Here is a 20,551-nt window from a genome sequence, read left to right on the forward strand (position 1 = left end):
AAAAAAAGCAAGCAAGAGTAGAGCAAAAGAAGCAAATAAGAGTAGAACAAAAGAAGCAGAGAATGATCAACCTATGGCAACCGCCACTCACCATCCTTGCCAACTAACGAGCCCCAAAAACGTTGTCTATCATGGGATGTCCCTGCAATAACACGGGTTTCCCTGCTTGGCACCGACTTGGCCGATGCCGGGGTTCATCGGCTCGGCAATCAGTTGTACAAGATTCGTCTGATACAATATCAATCCACCTATGAGAGGTTCTCATAGGCTGTTCCAACAGATGTAAGTCGAAAATGAAAGAAAGATAACTGTCCCTGTGTCAAACCTCACCCAAGGAATACACATGTAAACTCCTCCGCCCTCGAGAGAGAAAGGAGTGCTGATTTTGACGCTCAAATGCAACACGCAGACGTGTTCAGATGCATCCCCCACCCCCAAAAAAGAACCGATACAAAAGACAAGGGATGAAATGCCTCAAACCCGGGCCCTTCGTAGGCAGCGTGTTTGTCTGTTTTCTACTTTGTGTGTCGCCTCGGCACTCCTGCCAGTCAGCTGATTCGCAAGGACAGGACGGCGAAGAAAGCGACATGTCATCTGCATGCACAGGTGCCCAACACTGCCCGCATTTGCCTCGTACCAAACATATGGCAACGAGCCAATGCAGAGAAGCCAAAAGTTCTCCGAGTGGGACGGGAAGCAGAGCGTGGAGAATCGGCAAGTCCGTGACGCGGCGTCTTACCGCTTCGTTCGTAGATCAATGCATGGGGTTTCCCCATCTTTTGCCAGAGGACACCGCAACGACTGGTTACGATAGCCGACATGTTCTTGTATCTGGGTACCAAGCAGGAAATCAGACAGCTCTAAAGGCACGTGGCAAAGCCTATGGGACAAATTTTGCGCCATGAAAAGACGTTATCATTGATGTCTTTCTCTCCATCTCTCTTCTGACTCTCTTTCTAACGGCGATCCTTGGTCCGAATCATCCGTTCGACCGTCATATCGACACGCCGGGAATACGTCCACATTCGGTGGCACAATATCTAAACCAATCCATCCATAATGGCGGTTTCTTCTTAGCATCTCTCAGCCGATGGACTCACGGCGTCCTTCCAGTCTAATCATCATGACTTCCTCCACCCCTCCAATCTCGCAGTCTTTATGATGCTATCCCAGCAAATCATTTACCAATTTCGCTCCCATAATTTTGTGTATACCCTTGAGCGGAAACAACAAGCCACGACAAGGGAAGCCGAAGAAATACAGCTAGTAAACTCAGACAAGCAATGCGGAGAAAAAAAAAAAAAAGAGACACCAACACCAAAATGAAAAAGAACAAATGCGAGCGAGAACGAACCGCCAGGGCTAAAAGAAATATTATAGTGGATGCAAGCCCAAAACAAACGAAAAAATCAACCACTCTTTATGCAACCCTGCTAACACAAGAAAAACGGACATACGACGCAATAAGAAGAAATAAGGAACTAACCCCCATAATCTTTAATCTTTGTCTCGAATGATATTCGTACATATACAGTATGGCGTTATCAGTGAGTAAAGTGGGCCTCGTGAAAGGGTCTTCTCGCGTGACCTGCAGTCACGGTGGCATTCGTCTTGGGGTAGTCCCATGCAACGCGGCGCCAGCCATCCATGGTGCTGGAACGCGAGGGCGATGATCGAGGAGTGATTGCCCGGGTCACGGGACTTGTGGTAATATGGATGTCGAAAACACACAGCAATGTGTTTGGGGGATGGTCGACGGATAGTGTAATATCAAAGATGGATCCTCTGCTCCCTCGCTGCCTCATTAAACGTGGATGATCCATCTCAACTATTTGGTTCAGCTCACGGTCATCATCTGCATCCGCTGGCTTAGTCCGTTCGCAGGGGATCCTCTAGACTCGATCGGCGGCCGTCCACCGTTCACCGAGTTATTGCTTTGGCTCTTTAGCAGCCTATGAGATTTTGGAGGGGTAAGAGGTACCGCGGATGGGTCCGTGAACACCCGCGTGAAGGCCGGACTGCCATCACGTCTCAGGTGCTTCTCACGCTTCGGCGTGCTAACGGGACTTTGTGTGATGAGTTCTGCACGGCGAACAATATCGGAAAGGTTGTGGAACAAGACGTTTGCCTGTTTCACAAGCTCCTGAAGACTGTTTGTGTCGAAGAAAAGCTCGGAGCTGCTCCCTGGAGTGGTTTTCCTGGCACTCCCTTTGACAGGGGCGGATGAAGAGCGGCGTTGCTGTTGCATGGCCTCCATGACTGAGGAGATCATGGCACTGTCCGGTGTATTGGTCTCGCGGTCATGATCGGGGGTTGCCGGTCGCGATACTTTGCTCTCGTCAGGCAAAGGCCAAGATCCCCCAAAGATGTCGTCTTCTGGAGCAAAGACGGATCGTCTGCGCACCACCTCGCGCTCGCGCACGACCGCTGTCTTTGACATATCTGGCATTGGCAGGACGGCCACATCTCCAGCATAGCCCACAGCCTCGGAGTCAAAGCCTTCGTCAACGAACTGATCATTGGTTGACGATGCATCAGATTTGGTGGAACCTTCGACATCTTCGACCAGGTTTGCTTCTTCGTCTTCATCGGGAGATGCCAGCTTGATGATGTTCTCGGCCTCTCGCCACAATTCAGCAGATTCATCCATCAGCTTCAGTTCCCGACCAAGCCGACACAGACGCTTGAGGCCATTGACCAAGAGGGACAGCTCGCGAATCTGGCCAGAGTGAGCCTTGACAGTGGGCTGCGTAGCCTGGATAGATGCGGGAACGATCATGGCGAATGATGACGACATGTCTCCCTCCTGGGGGCTGGCCGGATCTTCATCAAAGTCGAAGTCGTCCTCCCAGTCTTCACTGACGTTCATCGGGCCAGATGCCCAAGTACGGAATTTGTTGTTAGTTTTGACTGGCTCGGTGAGGTCAGGAACGACAGGGACACTTTGGCTCCGAACGTGTGCGACGGCGGGACCTTTGCGGTTAGATGCCCGACCACCCCTTACGTCCATCTCTTGCTTTCCATGCACCGTTTTCGGCCTCGGAGAATGCCCACCCAGGTCGAGTCTTTCGTGGCTAGGTGGCTCACTCCAGTCAAAGACGTTACTTCGCGGTCTTTCTGGCCGCTCAATTCCGGAATCGCTACGAGCAATACCGACGTTGCCGTTGCCACTGATATCTGACAACGCGAGCCTGATGTTCGGGCTGGCTCCCCTCAGGTTCATAGAGCTCAACGGGGGTGATAGGTGGTTTGAGAGACCGTTCTCGTCGTCACGTGCCCAGTCAAAGTCGTCATCATCGTCCAGAGACATGCGGCCCATATCGCGATTGGCGAGGGAGATATCTATTGTCCGTCCGGTGAGCTTGGAGGAGAGATCCTCGCAGCCGATAAAGTCCATATCGCGCTTGGGAGAATCGTTAATTCGCATTGGTGTAGAAGCCCCCTCATCCTCCTCCATGATCTTTGTGTCCCCATCCCACGACCGACCAAGAATTTCCTGGATGGAGAGACGCTTGGTCTTGGGGTTACCTGCTGTGCTAGGCGGTGACTCGTCGAACATGGACTCGAGTGGCGTGTCGACATCCCTGATGCGAGCCGAGCCTGTGGTGCGAAGAGAGTCGTACAGGGTGTCACTCTTGAGGTCTGTGTCATCATCATCTCCAGAAGAAAAAGTCCTCATTTCAGAGTCGGACCCAGCTAGCGTGGACGCCCTCTCGTTGGACACATCACGACTATGGGTTGTCAGAAGAAATCGCGACGACGACGACAGGATGGGACTGGGCTGCAGAGAGTGGGTGGAGGGCATAAGCGTATCTGGTCTGCGGGGCGAGGTAGTAGCGGTCGAGGCCCCAAACGGATATGAATCAAAATTGAAGCTCGACAGCGGTGAGGGTGTTGGGAGAGGGGAGGATGAGTTTCGTTGACGAGTGACCACGCGAGAGGTGTGCAACGGGGTAGGCGTGTCCAAGATCTTGGGTGTGCCTGCATGGTCCTTAACAGGAAATGCGGGCGGAGAATGTGAGTGCACAAAATCCTGCTTGACGCAAATCTGAGGCTGAATTGGGGAAGTAGTGCGAATTGGCGCTGACACAATCCGCCCAGTTCCACTTTTCTGGTTGGAGCCCCTCTTCGGGCGTCGTATGCTACCTGTCTTGGAAATCCAGCTAGTTGGAGAGCTAAAGTGCATCGAAATCGACCGTCGCGGCCGTTTCGAAGGCGTTTCTTCGGGGCTGCCCGAGGGACCATTTGATTGGGTCGAGGGAGAGTCGGCCAAAGCGCTTGCGCTAGCTTGATCGGCGGCCAGGGGCTGTGGGAGCGGGGAGGGTGTGGCGGTGGCTGGTCCAAGGTTCAGCGGATCCGGAGAGTTTGATGCATTCGCGCTCGTCATCATCGCTGTATTGATCAAATAGGCACGTGGCATGCTCCCCTTGCGCACATGTAAACTCTTTCTGGGCAGCAAACTCGGTCCTGGGCTGGCGGCCTCGACAACTGTCCCAGAGCTTCCCTTGGTACCCGAACTAACCAACACTTTTGAGTGAAAGTAGGAGCTCCAATTCCACATCGACGGCTCCTCCTCCGGGATTTCGAGCGGTCTCCTCATGGAGAGACTGGGCCTCCTACTCTGTTCAATTGAGCACATGGGTGATGCAGACGGCATATCCGCCACAATCTCCTGGAATTGCATTTGTGCTAACGTTGCCGACCTCTGATGACTCGTGGCTGGCCGGCGCAATGAAGGAATATGGGACCGGGACCCTCTCCTGGATAACACACTGCCTTCTTTGGCGTCGGTATGCTTCGAGGAAGGGGTACGCTTCACAAGCTTATTTGGGGGTATTTGAGGCGGCTGATCGAAAATCGGTGAGAGTGTTGGGCCGCTAGAACCATTAACCCAGCTCTTGAACGAAGACGAGTCGGGACCAAGGCTAGACCTAGGGCTACCCTGCTGTGACAAGGGCCGCAACGAAAGCCGACGCATCCACGACCCATTGGAGGATACCGAGTCCCGTACACTCTCTGCTATTGGCGGTGGGACGCCTTCTCTTTGCCTTGCAAACGACGGTCTCCTGCTCGTCGGCTTTGGAGGCGTGGTCTGTAATGGAGCTTGGCTCGAATCCTGTGATGAACGGGTTACGTTTATGGAACTCGGTGCCAAGGGTATGGGCGGTGGTCTCGAGGACGACGTAAAAATTCGGTCGTTCATAGCTCCAGTCGTTGTTGCGCTCGTGCTGGGTCTTGTGTTTGGCCTCGAGAAACCTCTAAGGCTACCATAGTCGAGTGTCAACTTTCTCTTGTGGGAGGGCGGCCTTTGAGGTGTCGGCTCAGAGGGCTGAGCAAACACCAAACCCACAGTGGCCGCAGCAACGACCGACCCGGTGCCAACGATCTGCAGACGAACAAAAAAAAGCTGGTAAGAATCATCTCAAGGACCAAGTAACACCAAATAAAAATATCACTAAGCGCGTCACTATAACTGCAGGCATATGAAGCTCAGGCCTTGCTGGCAGGTAGGGAACGCCAGTACCATATAAAGCTTCAGAGAACCATTTCCCAAGCCACTCGGCGTTCGGTGCAGCCTGAGCCAGGTGTGAACAAAATGCCAGTGATTCAAGGATTTGTGATGGTGAAGACCCGAAGCGGATGCCAGAGAGCGAATCGTGTGGTGCTGGACTGGGTATAATCACGCTGAGGACCTCGATATTGCCGGGATGCCTTGCCCTGACGCGTTTTCCATGCATGCTGGTCGAATAGACGCCCTCCAAACTTACACTTGGCACCGCGTGCATCTTGACGGTGCAATATCAGATCGATGGGCGACGGCCGCGGAAGGTCAGGGTGGAGGAAGCGTAGCTGGCGCTGGCGCTGCTGCTCAGTGGTCATTGAATCATAAATTGCATTGTAGATTCGTGACGTGACACATTCAAGACGGCCAGGTAAATCGTGGGATTGTGGTCGTTTCGTCGTCGTTTCTTCGTCTCGTTGGTCAGGTCCTGCCCTGAAGTCGGGAGGCTCTTTTCCGTCGTTTTGCTCGGTTTGGTGAGGTTACGGGAAAAGAAAACAAACACCCAAAAAAACAATAAAAAAAATCCCTTACAGGAACAAGAAAGATGTGACGGAAAGACAGACAGGGCAGACCTGACTGGTTGACTGCTGCAGCTCAGAGTAAAGAATGCGGAGTGCAGCTTAGCAGGAAATTATTTCCATTGCAGCTCAAGGTCGACGCTTTGGCACAGTGCAGTAGCGTCCGTTCAATGAAAGTCAAGTCAGTGCTTGCTGCTGCGGAACTGGGTGTGGTGCGTCGGGGCCTGTATGGATGGATGGATGGGTATTGCCTGGTGGATTTTACTGGTCACTGATAATTGGAACAACAAACAAGTATACGCCTCCTGGTTGGTCCCTCAGGGACGGGGTGGAGTCCTAGGTCACGGTTCCCGACAGGCACGGCACGGAGCAGGGATGAGTTGGGCTGGCCGTGGCCTTCTTTTCCCCTCCGCTCTGCTTTCAATGTCAACAAGGACAGGCTACGGATTTGTTTTGGTTGTATCCCAAATCGTCAAGTCGGCCTCGAGGGCGGCCTGGGCTACCCCAAGCTGTCACTAATCATCCAAATTCACTCAAGCATGCAATCCTAGAGATGATTGCATTGAACATCAGATACAACATGTTCATCTTTATTTCATTTTGCTTTGTTTTGTTTTGTTTCCCTTTTTCCCCTCCTGACTGAAAAAAAGTACTGACTCTTTCTGCCCTCTCCACTGTCTGTTCCTCGAGCCTGCCAAGGCTTTTGGTTGGATATTGATTCTTTGAAATAAATTGTTCTTTCCAGAAGCCTTCTGGCATGTGGTGTAATTTACTTCCAAAACAAGCTTGGATTGTCCCTACCATTATCCACCAGCAAGCTAGGTATAATGGACCCAGGCAAGACCAGAGCCAGTTTTGGTCCCATCCAATCCCCAATTGCTGGCCCCAAATTTCGGCGTCGGGTTGCGTCAACAAAAGCCCCAGCGCTGGGCTCGCTAATACCACACCAGCCAAATCTCACACGTCGGTCTTAATTGGCATTTGCTTTTAATCCCAATTTTAGGTGTGTTACCGTGCATGGTCACGAACCAACGGGCGTGGCTCGTAGTTTATCGTTAAGTTTATAATATTACCCTTTTTCTTGTTGATATGGGCTTGACAAAACTAGCAGAGAGAGACGCAAAGTAACTTTGCAAGTGATTAAACAACCGAACTGAGCATCTCTACTTTTTCATTTTTCTACCTCAATTTTACTCGTTTCGTGTCTCGTCTTGTTTTAATCTATGGTTCGCAGTGATCGATCTAAGACCTGGGACCTAGCACCGGGATAAACTGTGAGACCATAATTCGCAGTTTCGTACCGTATCCGTGAAAGGAGCCCACAGTCTGCAGAGGTCATCTCAGCGGCAAGGGCTGGGCCACGGTTAACGCCGCCCTGTAATATCGCCAAATCGGGGATCGCCACCCATTCTTGGAAACGATGCTGCTCTTCAGATCGAGCGCAACAGGCGGTGACGAGGGTGCAAGACAAAATAAATGACCAGTCAGTGGTGGCATCGCAGAAAAAAAGGGCCCGACCGTCAGTCAGCAAGCAAGCCCTTCCTGCATGCCAACTGGGCTGGCTGCAAGACAGACCAAAATAAGAAAACAAAACAAAACATACACCACCGCTCGGGCTGATGCACCCTGCGATGCGCATGCCCTGCAGGACTAGGCGACCGCACTGCACTCAGGCGACGTGCCTCAGGAAACGAAGGGAGACTACGGCAGTGCGCTCGCACGGTCGGTATGCAGAAGAAGTAGAACAATTACCGTTTACATTCCTATTGCACGGTCTATTGCTTGGTGGAAACTTTTTCGTTTCTTCCTATATTCCGTCCTTTTGCTCCTGGTTTTTTTTTTTTTTTTTTGGTTTTTTTTTTGGTTTTTTTTTTGGTTTTTTTTTATGTGACCCAAATTACCATGCATTCATGCATGTTAATATGAAATAACCCGGATTGACAATACGCGCGAGCATGAGCTGACAGGCTATTACCACCTTACCTTGCGTATTAACTCTCGCTTGCGCACCTTTGATGCATGATCCTAGCTCGGCGGGCTTGGGACTCTTGAATTTGGACCAACGAAATGGTTGGCATGAACAAGTCCAATCTGACGCTGCATCCATTGTAATTCCGTGCAGGGCGGGTTATTTTCCAGGGCGAGTCGCAGCGATTCCACCAACGTGGCGAGCACGGTCTAAAGGTATGTATATTAAATCAGCTACCAGGTTGGTTTGCGGAGCTATCTTTGGACTTCATTTTACTTTGTAAGGTCTAGTACTCTGTACTTTGGTATTGTTGTTACATTAGTTCTCTCCATTCTCATACTTACTCACCGTCTTTTCTTCATTTCTTTTTCAGCCATTTCCCCAATTCCTCGTGATTTATTTCTCCTCTGCTACAACGGTATTCACTTGTGTGTGGGCTTTGTTTTTCTCTCTTCGAAAGAGGAGGTTGCTGAACTCCCTGATTTTGAGCGAGGGATAAACCCTGCCCTTGCAAAATGAAGAGCCCAAATAAAAACCGGCGAACGGGCGCCCACTCCTTATATCACGCTCCACTTATGCATAATATACCAACTTCCCGGCAGCCACAGTGAGTCCACCACAGTGAGCTCGAGAGACAAACAACAGAAACCGCACACGGAACGAGCACCCGCACGGGAGTAACGCCTGAATCCGGGTCTCTATCCCGCACACATGGATGTCATCACATCCTCCCTCTCTTTATTATTACTGTTCTTTTTTTTTTTTTTTTTTTTTTTCAATCCTTTGCTCGTCCTCGCCTGGTCCTCCACCCATGTGTCCACCCGAGATGCGAAGCCAGGAAGAGAGACAACTGGACGTCAATAGTGTCACTGGCGTCTTGATTACCCGAGCCGAACCCAGTCGATTACACTCAATAGTCGGCTTTTTTCGGAGAGGCCCGTACCATGGACTATCTGCTGCCTTCTTTTTATTTTCATTTTGTTACCGTGTGTTTCACGCTCCCTTGCATTTTCCATGCCCTAGGTACTTGACAAGGGCAGTGGGCAAGCGCCTGGCGCCTAGGTGCATCGCATCAATGGCCATTTGATTATTTGGCGTTTGACAGCCACCTCGGCTCGCGTCATTTAGAGACCAATGCCTGTAAAAAAAAAAAAAAAAAAAAAAAATCCCCATCTTCAACGAGGAACCGATCCGCGGGCGCTTCGAAAAAAATCGGCTTTTTGCTTCTTCGGTGATTTTTCCTGTAAACTGGCAGCGGCTTCTTGCATCCCACAGGCCCTCGCTACACAATTACATATCTGCTACAGCCTACTGCATGCATGTCTAGTGTGCGCTGTACACACAAGGATACAGAGCAGGGCGCAGGGTGCGTAGGTCAGGCAAGTCATTCAAAACCCAGTTAAAATGCTGCCTCTCAGCCACAGCTGGGCCCCCTGGCAAAGGCCGGGTATCATCTTATCCCTTTTGTCCTTTGGTGTCTCCGACAAGGGACACAGCACAACCCTAGATGGAGCATTACTGTTGGTTGATCAGTCCTCTCCCGAACCTATGGGAAAGTTGGCAGAGTCCAGCGGCTGAATTGGTTCCCTGATACTAAGGTATGGTATGGCAAAACAATGATCTTTATTCCTTTCGAGGTTCTACTGCATGTGACATGCAGCCACTTCACCTGGCAGGCCTGGCCGAGTCTCGCCCCCCCGCGCAATTTGTCTTGGATCTGTGCCGCTAAGAGCTGGAGGCCCTATCTCCATTCAGCTTTCAGCCTCTTTGTATACTATGTCCTGCGTGTATTATCCTATCTCTTGTCTTATATGACGGAAGTGGTCTTCGCTGTGCAGTGGTACAGAGCTCAGGACAACCCAAACCGTTTCTCGATATTTTGTTTCTTGTAATCGGCGACCCGGGTACCGTCAAGATACTCGCATAGGCGAAACAAACTTGTATATCGCTCCTTGCTGGAGCCTCCTTACACAAAACTGAGTCACAGAAGAAGAGGTGCCGGTAGCCGCTTGCAAATTCGCTTGGCCGTCCTGATAAAGAGAAGAAAATCCTGGAAATAAAACAGGCGATAACTGGGCAATAGGCCATGGGAACAACACACCGCCGCGGAAAGCATACCGGTCGCTTGCGTGGGTCTGGTGCGCCCTGTGCCATCCTACTTGAATGCCACAACCCGGCCGCGAAAGCAAGAACAAAGGCTATATCAGTTTCGAAAGGCTTATCGTGACACCGGGGAAACAATCCCTAGCCATAATATTCCGTATGCTAATATCACATTCTTTCTCTCCTTATGCAAGGGTTGCATAGAAGCCCGGCTAGGCACGCGACAACAATTAATTGCCGATGTAGTTGCAATTGCTGCTATTATTGCTGCGACGGCAAGGCACAAGGGGAACGGTGATCATTCTCCTTGCCCACCTGCTCTGTACACGAAGCGGGATGAGCTAAATACCCGATTGGGAAGCCCGGCGCTTGTTACTGCATCACAGTACGAAGAGCCGGCATCTCATAAAACACAGCAGCATTCACGAAAGCGGAATGAGAAGCGAGAGCAGCAGGTAGGGTTGCAATGAGTGGCGATTTAGGGAGATCAGGCAACCAAGCAACCAGGCAAAAAGGGAGAGAAAAAAAGGAAGAAAAATAAGAAAAAAAAACCTGACCTGAAACCTTGTGGGAGCACCGTCCCATTGTTTTTGTTTACTTTTCAGTGTAGCATTGAATCTTTTTCCCCCCAAAATGGAGCGGGGTTCGGTCTTTTTGGTCGGACCTCTGCCACAAATCTGTTTTTCCCTCTCCATTTGTAAATAAACAAAAAAAAAAAAAAAAAAAATAGTGAATGGCCAGGTGGGGTGACCACACCCAAAACGAATGGGCAACCCGTGACGCATCAACAACAAATCCTTGGTTTTGATCGGTTGTATTCTTGGGAGACTAAACCGTAGTGAGTTAAACGTCTCGGATTGCTGCAGATTGCTTGCGTACCATCGCGCCATTCGAGATGCGTCGCTAGCCCGCCCCTTACAACTAAGGCGAGTGAGGAAAAAACAAACCAAATCAAGGCACAACGCGCTAACAAAAAAGACGCGCCGTACCCAATTTTTTTTTTTTTTTTGTTGTTGTTGTTGTTGTTGTTGTTGCCCCGCACCCCAAGAGCCCGGCAACATCGGATCCCCGATCGGAGGGTGGGGCCCTGATTTTCGTAAAGAACAGCCGGCCGGGCCAAGGTCGCCACTGAAAACCCGGGGCATCCCCGCAAAGTGAGTCGAAATCAGGACCAGTTTTTTATATGATTAATTAAGTATTGCCTTTACTTTTTTTTTTTTTTTTTTCACTGGACAGAGAAATAGTCGGATCTTTTTCTGTCATGATTTGATTTCTTCCATTCTCTTCCATTGTACTATGTTATAGTGCTGCAGGTACTCGCGGTTCTCACTTTGCAGGGACAGGTCGAGTACTGCAGAGAGGAGAAAAAAAAACTCATCTCCATCCATTCCCTATAGCCGCGGATTCAGCAAGGTAGCTTGGGCAAGGGAGCCAGTATTATGTTTACTCCTTTATAAAAACACAACAAACAGCGCGTAGATATCTTGGCATAGTAGCACCTCGTCTCGCTGGCTATACTGATGAAACGCTGCCTTGGTTGGTTATCAACTGTTTTTGTTGCTCTCTTGCCTTGCTTTTACTGAGTTGTTCCGATACATCCGCCGGGGGTACCTCATGCAGGCGATAAAAAAATGCAACAATCTACCGTAAACGCAGGTAAGCTTGCATTGAAATCGTACCAGAACAACGAGTAAGCAAAACAGTGATGCACACAATTGTGGGTTGAGGAGAGGAGGCGTAGGATTCGTCCAGGCCATCTGTGAGGTATATTATGACTTGCATGGAGCAAAGGATCTGCGTGGGTAAAAGCCGTATGCGGATAAGCCGAATTATCAAAACGAGACTCGACAATCTTGTTGCTGGAGCTAGAAATTCTCTCTATCCGTAGTATACTGTATTCTATCCTAGTACGGTAAGATTTGCCAGGTTCTGTCAACTTTGCTTGGTTGAGCCCCCTCCTGAATCTTGCTACTGGTACATCGTAACTGTCTTATTACGCGTTACTTATAATCTTGTATCAGGGCTACAGCTGGTGGATGATGGATTGGATGGCAGCTTGTTTTGGGATGCCGGCACACCGGGTCTGTGGGGGTGTGGTAGAGGTTCTGGATTCTTATGTGCTGTTTTGGTGGAGCTGCTGAAAAACACTGTGTACAGTAATTATTATTAGATGGAAACTCGACACCGCCACCATATTTGAGGGCAAGGCCCTCGTCCAATCATTTCAACGTATTAGAGGTTTACTTGCCTACCTGGCCAGCCAGGTAGAACTCTGAAGTAAACAAACATTTTACAGTACACCAAATCCTAATACCCTGGGGAAAAAAAAAAACAAAGATGTCAATTACGGCGGTTTAAAGGTTTCGGATTTGAAAAGGAACTCGCGGAATAATGCCATATGGTTTCAAGCACGAGGAAGCAGGAATTCGGGGGAATAACGACGTCGATATGACGGCGGGATTATTATGCATTCCTGGTTTTTTTCTTTCGCTTGTGCTTGTCCTTGAGCCTGGCCAAACCATGCCACCCCGGCCTCGCCCAAACGGCTTACCCCGGATCACAAAAAACAGTCGTCCCATGCATTGGCTCTTTTGGGCGGCCTTTTTTGATTTATGATGGCTAGGGATTTGATGATATTCGGTTCGTATTACCATATTGGTAAGGAATGGTAGGCGGATCTCTCATCCGCGAGTCAAATGTTGCAGGCTGACGAAAATGAAAGGACGGACAATATTGACGGCAAGCCGTGCTTCAGTCGAGCAGTCCAGGAGTTCCATGTTCTTGTGTTTGGGTGAAGGACATAAAATAAAATAAAAGATAAAAGATAAAAACCGTCCCGCAGCAGCAAATAGCGAATGGAGCCCTGTGCCTGGTGCTCCCGGATTCAAAGACAACAAACCCCTGCCTTGGGTGAGGAGCTCGTGGCGTAGACACGCGAAAAGGTCCGAAAAATTGCATGGCGTGACGGTTTGGAAATTCTCGCTTGTTCGCCGGTCAGGATCCGGCTTGTCGGCAGCCAGGGCAAGGCGTGCATGTAGTGGGCCGGTGACCATGGAGAAACACTGCAGTTCGTTACAGGTGGCTGTCGCCGATGTCTCGTTTTGGTCCTTGTGAGGTCATTGCTTGAGACGGACTCTCTTTTTTTTTTGTCAGCTCAGAGCCTGCTTATTACTTATTAATCGGTCCACTACGCAGTATGAATTATATTCCGGAGGAAACATAATAGCTACAATTAACAATAAAAATCACAAAATAGGCAAAAAAAAAAAAAAAAAAAAAAAATAGTATCAGTGTCTATCAACAGCACCCCGCCCGTGCCGCAGTGGGGGAGGGGGTCGTATTCCTTCAAAACCACATACAGTATGAACATAAGCTATTTGGTGCCGAGCAAAGAAATTGCCGCGTGCCTTTTCTGGAGCCGGTGAAAGAGAAGGCCGAGGTGGCGCCTCATTCGTGTTCTTGGCTGGTGTGCCGGCTGGAATTGGATCGGCGGTCGAGTTAATCATGGATGGTATTGTCTTGTCCGTCACCTCTTGCTCACCGTTGTCACTGGCATTCGTTTCAGGGCCCTGAAATACCCTGGAAATACCGGCTAGCTTTGAATACTTAGCTAAAGATTACACTTCTGGTCAACTATCTATCCAGAAAGGGGTTCTCCTTCGTAGGTACTGCAGATCAGAAAGAAACTCGACATCAGCCAGGTGAGCTGAGCTTCCCCAGACATAACTGGCTCCATTCCACTCATAACCTTTCGTTGCTATAGGGCTTTTGAAGGTGGGCGTCAGATGGTGTGTGGTTGCGCGTAATCATTGGACGGTATGAACTTGGTAGGGCTTGACGTGAGAATCTCGCGTCATTGGGGAGACTGAGCTTGTCCAGTTGGACCGGATTTTTTCTTTGTTGCTGCACTGCCAAGAGCTTTGCCAATAATCTGAGTAGGCGAGATTGATTCGAGACAGTTGGATCTCGGTTAGATCGATAGGCCGCCATATCGTAGCAATTTGATTTCAATCGTTAGCTATACTGTCAAGACTGTACTTGTACTGTATGGCACCTAGGGAGGAAAAGAAGTGTGAAGCTGTGTCGGAGCTGGTAAAACTCCCTTGGTGACAGGATACAAAGACATTTGAGGTACTGGTCAAGCGACAAGCTGTCTTTTGTTCATTTGTTTGTTTTAAGTTTGTTGATGAGCGACATGTTTACAAATTTCATGTTATTACTGTTATTCTTGGTCGAACAGAAAGTTGCTCTGAGTTGTGGCTGAATTTGGACGTTTCGTGTTTCAGCCAATCAACAGTCATCTAAGAACCCCAGTTTTCTGATGGGGGTGGTTTCTACCCCTCTACACCACCAAGTAGCCCCACTAAAATCTCGAGCCACTTGAGATCTTGTATCAATGCTATCAAACATCGTCAGTGTTGGCGAGATGATATGACCGCAGAACGATCTTAGGTCAGAAACAATCTGCTTAGTTTTCTCTCTTATGGTTTAGTCTCGAATCCTGCAGTTGAATCAGGATCCATCGAAACCTAGCAAAAGTCTGACTGAGACTGGGTACAATCTCACCGGCGTTTTGAGCTCCAGCACAAACCTTGCCAACCAAGAACCAAAAGGCCCCTGCCACGCACAGCGGCGTAATTACACGCCTGCAGCTTCTAGAACTGTGGTAGCCATCTCGAAAATTATCGGGATAACCTGGTCTCATCCGGGGTACCCTCCGTCTTGCAACAGTGCCACTCCGTGATTTGAACCCGTCGGCACTGGCACCGGCACCGGAACTTGAGCCAAGGTGAGGCAAGGTCAGCCCCCGCGACATGGAGACCGATATCAAGGCCATCCTCCCGAATGTGGACCCCGTCATCTCGGAGTACTCGGTTGGCTACCTGACCCACGCTTCGACGGCATGGACCGACGAGGAGGACAACGCGGGGCCGCCGCCGCTGGCCGAGGCGGCATCTGTCATCACCGAGCTCCTCCTCTCCGCCTCGGGCAGCCCTGACGCCCGGCTCCAGGAGAAGATTCGTGCCCTGGTCGACAAGTGGGTGGACAAGTACTCCGAGGCCAACGGCTCGGCCGAGCGACGTGGCCCCTCGGTCAAGCGTCTCGACCAGACCATCCAGGTCAGCGCACAGCGAAACATGTCGTCGACGCTGGCCGTGTCCACCGGAGGCGTGGACCTCGAGTCCGCCAATGCTCGCAAGGTCGAGTCAAAGGTCGACCGGAAGAAGCTTGAGAAGGCAGAGCGCAAGATCGCGGCCAAGCAGAGCAAGAAGACTTTCAAGACAGTCGAGTATGAGTCTTCCCGCCTGCTCAATCAGCCCGACCCTGCTCAGTCGTACGAGGACTTTTACATGGCTGTCAACCCGCTGCAAATGGGCTCTGGGGCTGCGGGAAAGAGCAAGGATATCAAAGTCGAGAACACGGATGTTTCCATCGGGGGCACCAGGATTCTCACCGACACTACCCTTACGCTTTCTTACGGTCATCGGTATGGTCTTGTCGGTAACAACGGTGTTGGTAAATCTACGCTGCTTCGTGCTCTTTCACGAAGAGAGGTTTCCATTCCGACACATATTTCTATTCTTCACGTCGAGCAAGAGGTGAGTTGTTGGCAATGTCATCTTTTCATCTTGAAGTAGCCAGCATAGTGCTAACTCTATAATGCCCCTCGACCAAGATTACTGGTGATGATACTCCAGCCATACAGGCAGTCTTGGATGCCGATGTCTGGCGCAAGGTGCTTCTCAAGGAGCAGGCTCAGATCACAGAGAAGCTGGCCGCTATCGAAGCCCAAAGGTCATCCATGGCCGACACTTCAGAAGAAGCAGCCAAGCTGGATCGCGAGAGAGAGGGTCTCGATCAGACGCTTGGCGATGTTCAGGGCAAGCTCGCCGAGATGGAGTCCGACAAGGCCGAGTCGCGAGCTGCCAGCATCCTCGCCGGTCTTGGTTTCTCTCCGGAGCGCCAGCAGTTCGCCACCAAGACCTTTTCTGGAGGTTGGCGTATGCGTCTCGCTCTTGCACGGGCGCTGTTTTGCGAGCCCGACCTTCTTCTTCTCGACGAGCCGTCAAACATGTTGGACGTCCCCTCAATCACATTCCTCTCCACATATCTGCAATCATACCCGAGTACGGTGCTGGTGGTGTCTCACGACAGAGCCTTCCTCAACGAGGTCGCAACCGACATCATTCACCAACACTCTCAAAGGCTCGACTACTACCGCGGCGCCAACTTCGACACCTTCTACGCCACACGCGAGGAGCGCAAGAAGACGGCAAAGAGGGAGTACGAGAACCAGATGGCACAGAGAGCCCACCTCCAGGCCTTCATCGACAAGTTCCGCTACAACGCTGCCAAGTCCTCCGAGGCCCAGTCCCGTATCAAGAAGCTGGAGCGTATGCCCGTGCTGGAGCCACCAGAGGCCGAGTACAGCGTGCATTTCAGTTTCCCCGACGTCGAGAAACTATCGCCACCAATTGTCCAGATGTCAGACGTTACATTCGGCTATACTCCCGACAAGATCCTCCTCCGCAACGTCGACCTGGATGTGCAGCTCGATTCGCGAATCGGCATCGTCGGCCCCAACGGTGCGGGTAAAACGACGGTGCTGAAGCTCCTCATCAGCAAGCTGACCCCGACTTCGGGCATCATCTCACAGCATCCCCGTCTCCGCATCGGCTTCTTCGCCCAGCACCACGTCGACGCGCTCGACCTGACCGTCTCGGCCGTGTCCTTCATGGCAAAGACGTATCCCGGCCGCACCGACGAGGAGTACCGTCGGCAGCTGGGCGCCTTTGGCATCACGGGCACGACGGGTCTGCAGAAGATGGAGGTCCTCTCTGGAGGTCAAAAGTCGCGTGTCGCTTTTGCCTGCCTGGCCCTGACGAACCCGCACATCCTCGTGCTGGACGAGCCGTCCAACCACCTCGATATTGAGGCCATGGACGCCCTCTCCGAGGCGCTCAATCGGTTCCAGGGCGGCGTGCTCATGGTGTCACACGACGTCACCATGCTGCAGAACGTGTGCACGAGCCTCTGGGTCTGCGACGGTGGGACGGTTGAGAAGTTCAACGGCGACGTCCAGGCGTACAAGAAGAGGATCGCCGCCCAGGCTGATGCCGCTGGTGTTGTCAAGGCGCACTGAGCCGAGGTCTTGAGATATGTAGTACTTTTTTTTTCAGTTTATAAGATTGATAGGGAAAGAGACAAGGACCAAATGAATAAAAAAAAAAAAAAGTCACGAATCAAAGCTTGCCCTCTCTTGTTGTCTAGCGAAGTGATCGGCGTGACTTTTTTTTTTCTTTTTCTTGTGTAACTACTATCAACGCCTTTCCGTCTCTAGCTGATAACTTGCTTGCCTCTTTGATGGGATCACGCGTAAGGGACAAACACTTGCCGCCTAGCTGAACTTATGCCAACAGACTAACAAAAAATCACATTCCGTCAACGGCTTTGCATTGTGATGGCCACATGATGCTCGAAATATCACACCCGGGAAACTAGGACGGAACAGCAAAACATCCCCATACTGTCTGACTTTTAACTTGTCGCTGGCTGCTGATGATTGTCTGTTTTTACTATCATGATTTTACTGTTTGTTCAGCGGGGGGGAAGAGGTGGTGTCGTTTTCTCCGCCGACAGACCGATGTGTCAACAATGACAAGCATCTCCCATGAGCATTGCACCGTCATTTCTTTTCATTTTTCTTTTTCTTCTATGCAAGTCAGCCCACATGGACAGCCCCGGTTGCTTTGATCCGACAAACCATGCCATCATTAAAAAAAAAGCCCATTTTCTTTTTGTTTATGCCAAAACCCTACCGACCGACTTACCGACCTCCTGACAATCATTCCCGACAAACGGAAATTCCCTAACCCGTCGGTGACAGAATTCTCCCCCCCCCCCCCCCCCCCCCCCCCCCCCCCCCTACCGAGCAGCAGTCAACAGTCAGGAGGGGGGCCGTTTCGCCCGGGGTTAGCTCCCCGTCGGGGCCTCGGTGGTCGAACGCCGTCATCCCGATCGATCGCGCTGAGTCGTAGGGGGATGGCAGGCCCATCGGAAGGAACAATGCTCTCCCGCTGATGGGAAGGGCAGGGTCAAGTACAACAATGACTCCTTGTGAGTTGCTAAATTCGGATCAGGAGACCAGGAGTCCGGCCTCCCAGGCGAGTTCCAAATCTGGATGCCAACGGGCCTAGTATAGATTACGTCGCGGCAGAGTTGAATGTTGAATGAGCACAAGGTTTGTGATAAATTTGGTTTAAAATTGAATCAAAGGGGGCAAATGAAAGCAGCCTTTGTGGGTTACTGCCATATATCATCTCCATACAGCATAGAGAAGATGTACAAGGCGTGCTGCTGGCACGATCTGATGTTGCAGTATTCATCAGCTTGCGTAGTGTCTCAAGCAAGAGCATGTTTCCTGTACTTTGTGATAATGAGGTTGAAAAGCTATAAGAGTGACATTTTGCGTTGCTCAAGGTGTACAGCTTGCCACAGGGCCCCAGGACTCATGGGCGAGCTAACGAGTTTTATCATCAACCGAGAAACTCGATTCTCTTCAAGACCCTCTACGAAGACAGTGCAGTATCACAGGCAACAAGGTACTGGAGCGCTTTAAAGGGCGTAGACAGAAATGCATGCATGAACTATATTTAGTTTGAAAGTTTGTCACTACAGAGAAATGTACTATAACGACGGGTCGGAGGACCGGAAACGTTGAAAATTCAATTAATCTACCCGCACCAAACAGGGGTGCAAGATGCAAGCCTAGGAAACAAGGAGAGAGTCCTCATAAATGGGATAGGACGTAATAACTAGGAAACCAAGAGCGCTGGCTATGAACCTCATGATGGCTCAACAAATTCTTGCCGGCTCGCCCACCAATAACTTTTATCATAAGAAAGGACAAAAATGAAAACAGAGGCAAGAACATCAGAAGATCTTCCCTCCAGTTCACCCGAGCGTGGTGATGTAAAGCACAATAATAAAAGCAGTTCAAACAGGGGCACCGTATTGCTTAGCGAGGTTCTTGAAGTGGTCACGCTCAGCCGTGAGCTTCTCGAGTTTGTCCTCAAGCTCCTCAAAGCGCATGGCCTTGCGCTCGCGAGACTTGCGCGCCGCAAGCGTGTTGCGGGCACGCTTCATCGCTACCGTGTCGGTTGGGTCCTCGACAACGATAGGAGGCAGAGGCTTATCCCGACGGCGAGCGTTGACTCCACTGACTGATGAATGACGACCGGCAGAAGATGTGGGCGAGTTGCCAGACTTGCGCCGCGGAGCAGGAGACGGGGCAGCCTCGAGGTCCTCAGATCCCGCCGCGGGAGACTGTTGTTGCTGCGTAGGAGCAGCGAGCTCCTGCGGTACCTGAGGCGCAGCCACGTTGGTGTTCTCCTGGGGAAAGAGCGGGAACCAAGCAGACTCGCCTGCCGATTCCAGGTCGTTCCCAACAAAGTTTGGAGAGACATCGTAGCTGTCGCCAAACTCGGGAGACCCATTATAAAGGGACGGCGAAGTGAGGGTCGTCAGAGCGGTCGAGTTGGGGGCCGACATGAAGTTGTCCGACAGGAACAGGTCCTGTGGAGAGACGGTGCCCATCGTGCTCGCAGTCGTGGAGGAAATGTCAAAGACGCCCGGCATGGCGGGCGAGGGGAACGCCGAAGCTCCACCGCCAAAGGCGGTGAAATCGTCCAGACCCAGATCTAAATGGGATGATTGTAAGCTTTGGGAAGATGGCAATGGCAACGATGAGCTCGCGATGGAGAAAGGAGAAGATTTACCTGATGCGTTGTTCATCTTGGGTTGGATCTGGGCGATGTTTCCGGTACTTTGAGAGAACAGAGGCACAGGCGGTCGTGCAGGTCGTGCGCGGTCTGCCGTTAGGGCCACAGGTGCGGTGGGTGCTGAGGATGCGTAGAACTGTTTTGGGAACTGCGTGCTAAGCCGATTTGTGAAAGCCGTTGAGGTGGTCGAATGTCCTGTAGCCTGTATGATCTGTGCGACTCTTTGGTTCTGCGTTGATGGCGAGGCAGAAGGGTGGTTGCGAGAGGCACTTCCGATGGCGGAAGATTGCGATATAGATCGGCTAGGTTGATGCGAACGCCGCGGCGTATCGAACAGAACAAAGTCCTGTTGCGGTGGCAGGTGTTGGTAGTGCTGTTGCGCGGATGATGCCGGCAGGCTCGGGGAACTGGAGGGAAGCCATGGTGACTGTTGTGAATCCGTGGTGAAGACTGGGGCGTCTAAGCCGGGAATGGCGGCGGTTGTGAAGAGACTGGAGCCGAAGCTGTGACTAGCAGAGCTGGACTTCAGGTCGACCTTTGCAGGAGGAACTGAAGGGTGTGACAAGTTTTGAGTATAAAGAGTATTTTGAAAAGATGGGGACGGAATCGTGCCGAC

At 51.1% G+C, this 20,551-nt stretch overlaps 4 protein-coding genes across 4 annotated transcripts in view; 1 reads left to right on the forward strand and 3 right to left on the reverse strand.

Moving 5' to 3' along the window:
* Nucleotides 1-1,544: 1,544 nt before the first annotated feature.
* PpBr36_08559 (uncharacterized protein) lies at nt 1,545-5,786 on the reverse strand (the record flags this gene model as incomplete). The annotated part of the gene is made up of 3 exons (XM_029895688.1): nt 1,545-1,796; nt 1,847-5,386; nt 5,769-5,786. The coding sequence occupies 3 exons, from the start codon at nt 5,784-5,786 to the stop codon at nt 1,545-1,547; spliced, it is 3,810 nt and encodes a 1,269-aa protein (XP_029747580.1).
* Nucleotides 5,787-13,037: 7,251 nt separating this feature from the next.
* Nucleotides 13,038-13,187, reverse strand: PpBr36_08560 (uncharacterized protein; the record flags this gene model as incomplete). Its single annotated transcript, XM_029895689.1, has 1 exon — nt 13,038-13,187. One exon carries the CDS (start codon nt 13,185-13,187, stop codon nt 13,038-13,040), a length of 150 nt encoding a protein of 49 aa, XP_029746851.1.
* Nucleotides 13,188-14,967: 1,780 nt separating this feature from the next.
* PpBr36_08561 (uncharacterized protein) lies at nt 14,968-17,297 on the forward strand (the record flags this gene model as incomplete). The annotated part of the gene is made up of 2 exons (XM_029895690.1): nt 14,968-15,753; nt 15,831-17,297. 2 exons carry the CDS (start codon nt 14,968-14,970, stop codon nt 17,295-17,297), a joined length of 2,253 nt encoding a protein of 750 aa, XP_029746850.1.
* A 1,853-nt stretch (nt 17,298-19,150) lies between these two features.
* Nucleotides 19,151-20,551, reverse strand: part of PpBr36_08562 (uncharacterized protein) — a gene marked incomplete at both ends in the record, with an annotated part of 1,971 nt that continues 570 nt past the window's right edge. Inside the window, one exon of the mRNA XM_029895691.1 lies at nt 19,151-20,484. Coding sequence (XP_029746855.1) covers nt 19,151-20,484 — 1,334 coding nt within the window. The remainder of the gene's footprint in view (nt 20,485-20,551) is intronic.

This window comes from Pyricularia pennisetigena, chromosome 5 (assembly GCF_004337985.1).
Source record: "Pyricularia pennisetigena strain Br36 chromosome 5, whole genome shotgun sequence".
In the NCBI taxonomy this organism is placed as follows: Eukaryota; Fungi; Ascomycota; class Sordariomycetes; order Magnaporthales; family Pyriculariaceae; genus Pyricularia; species Pyricularia pennisetigena.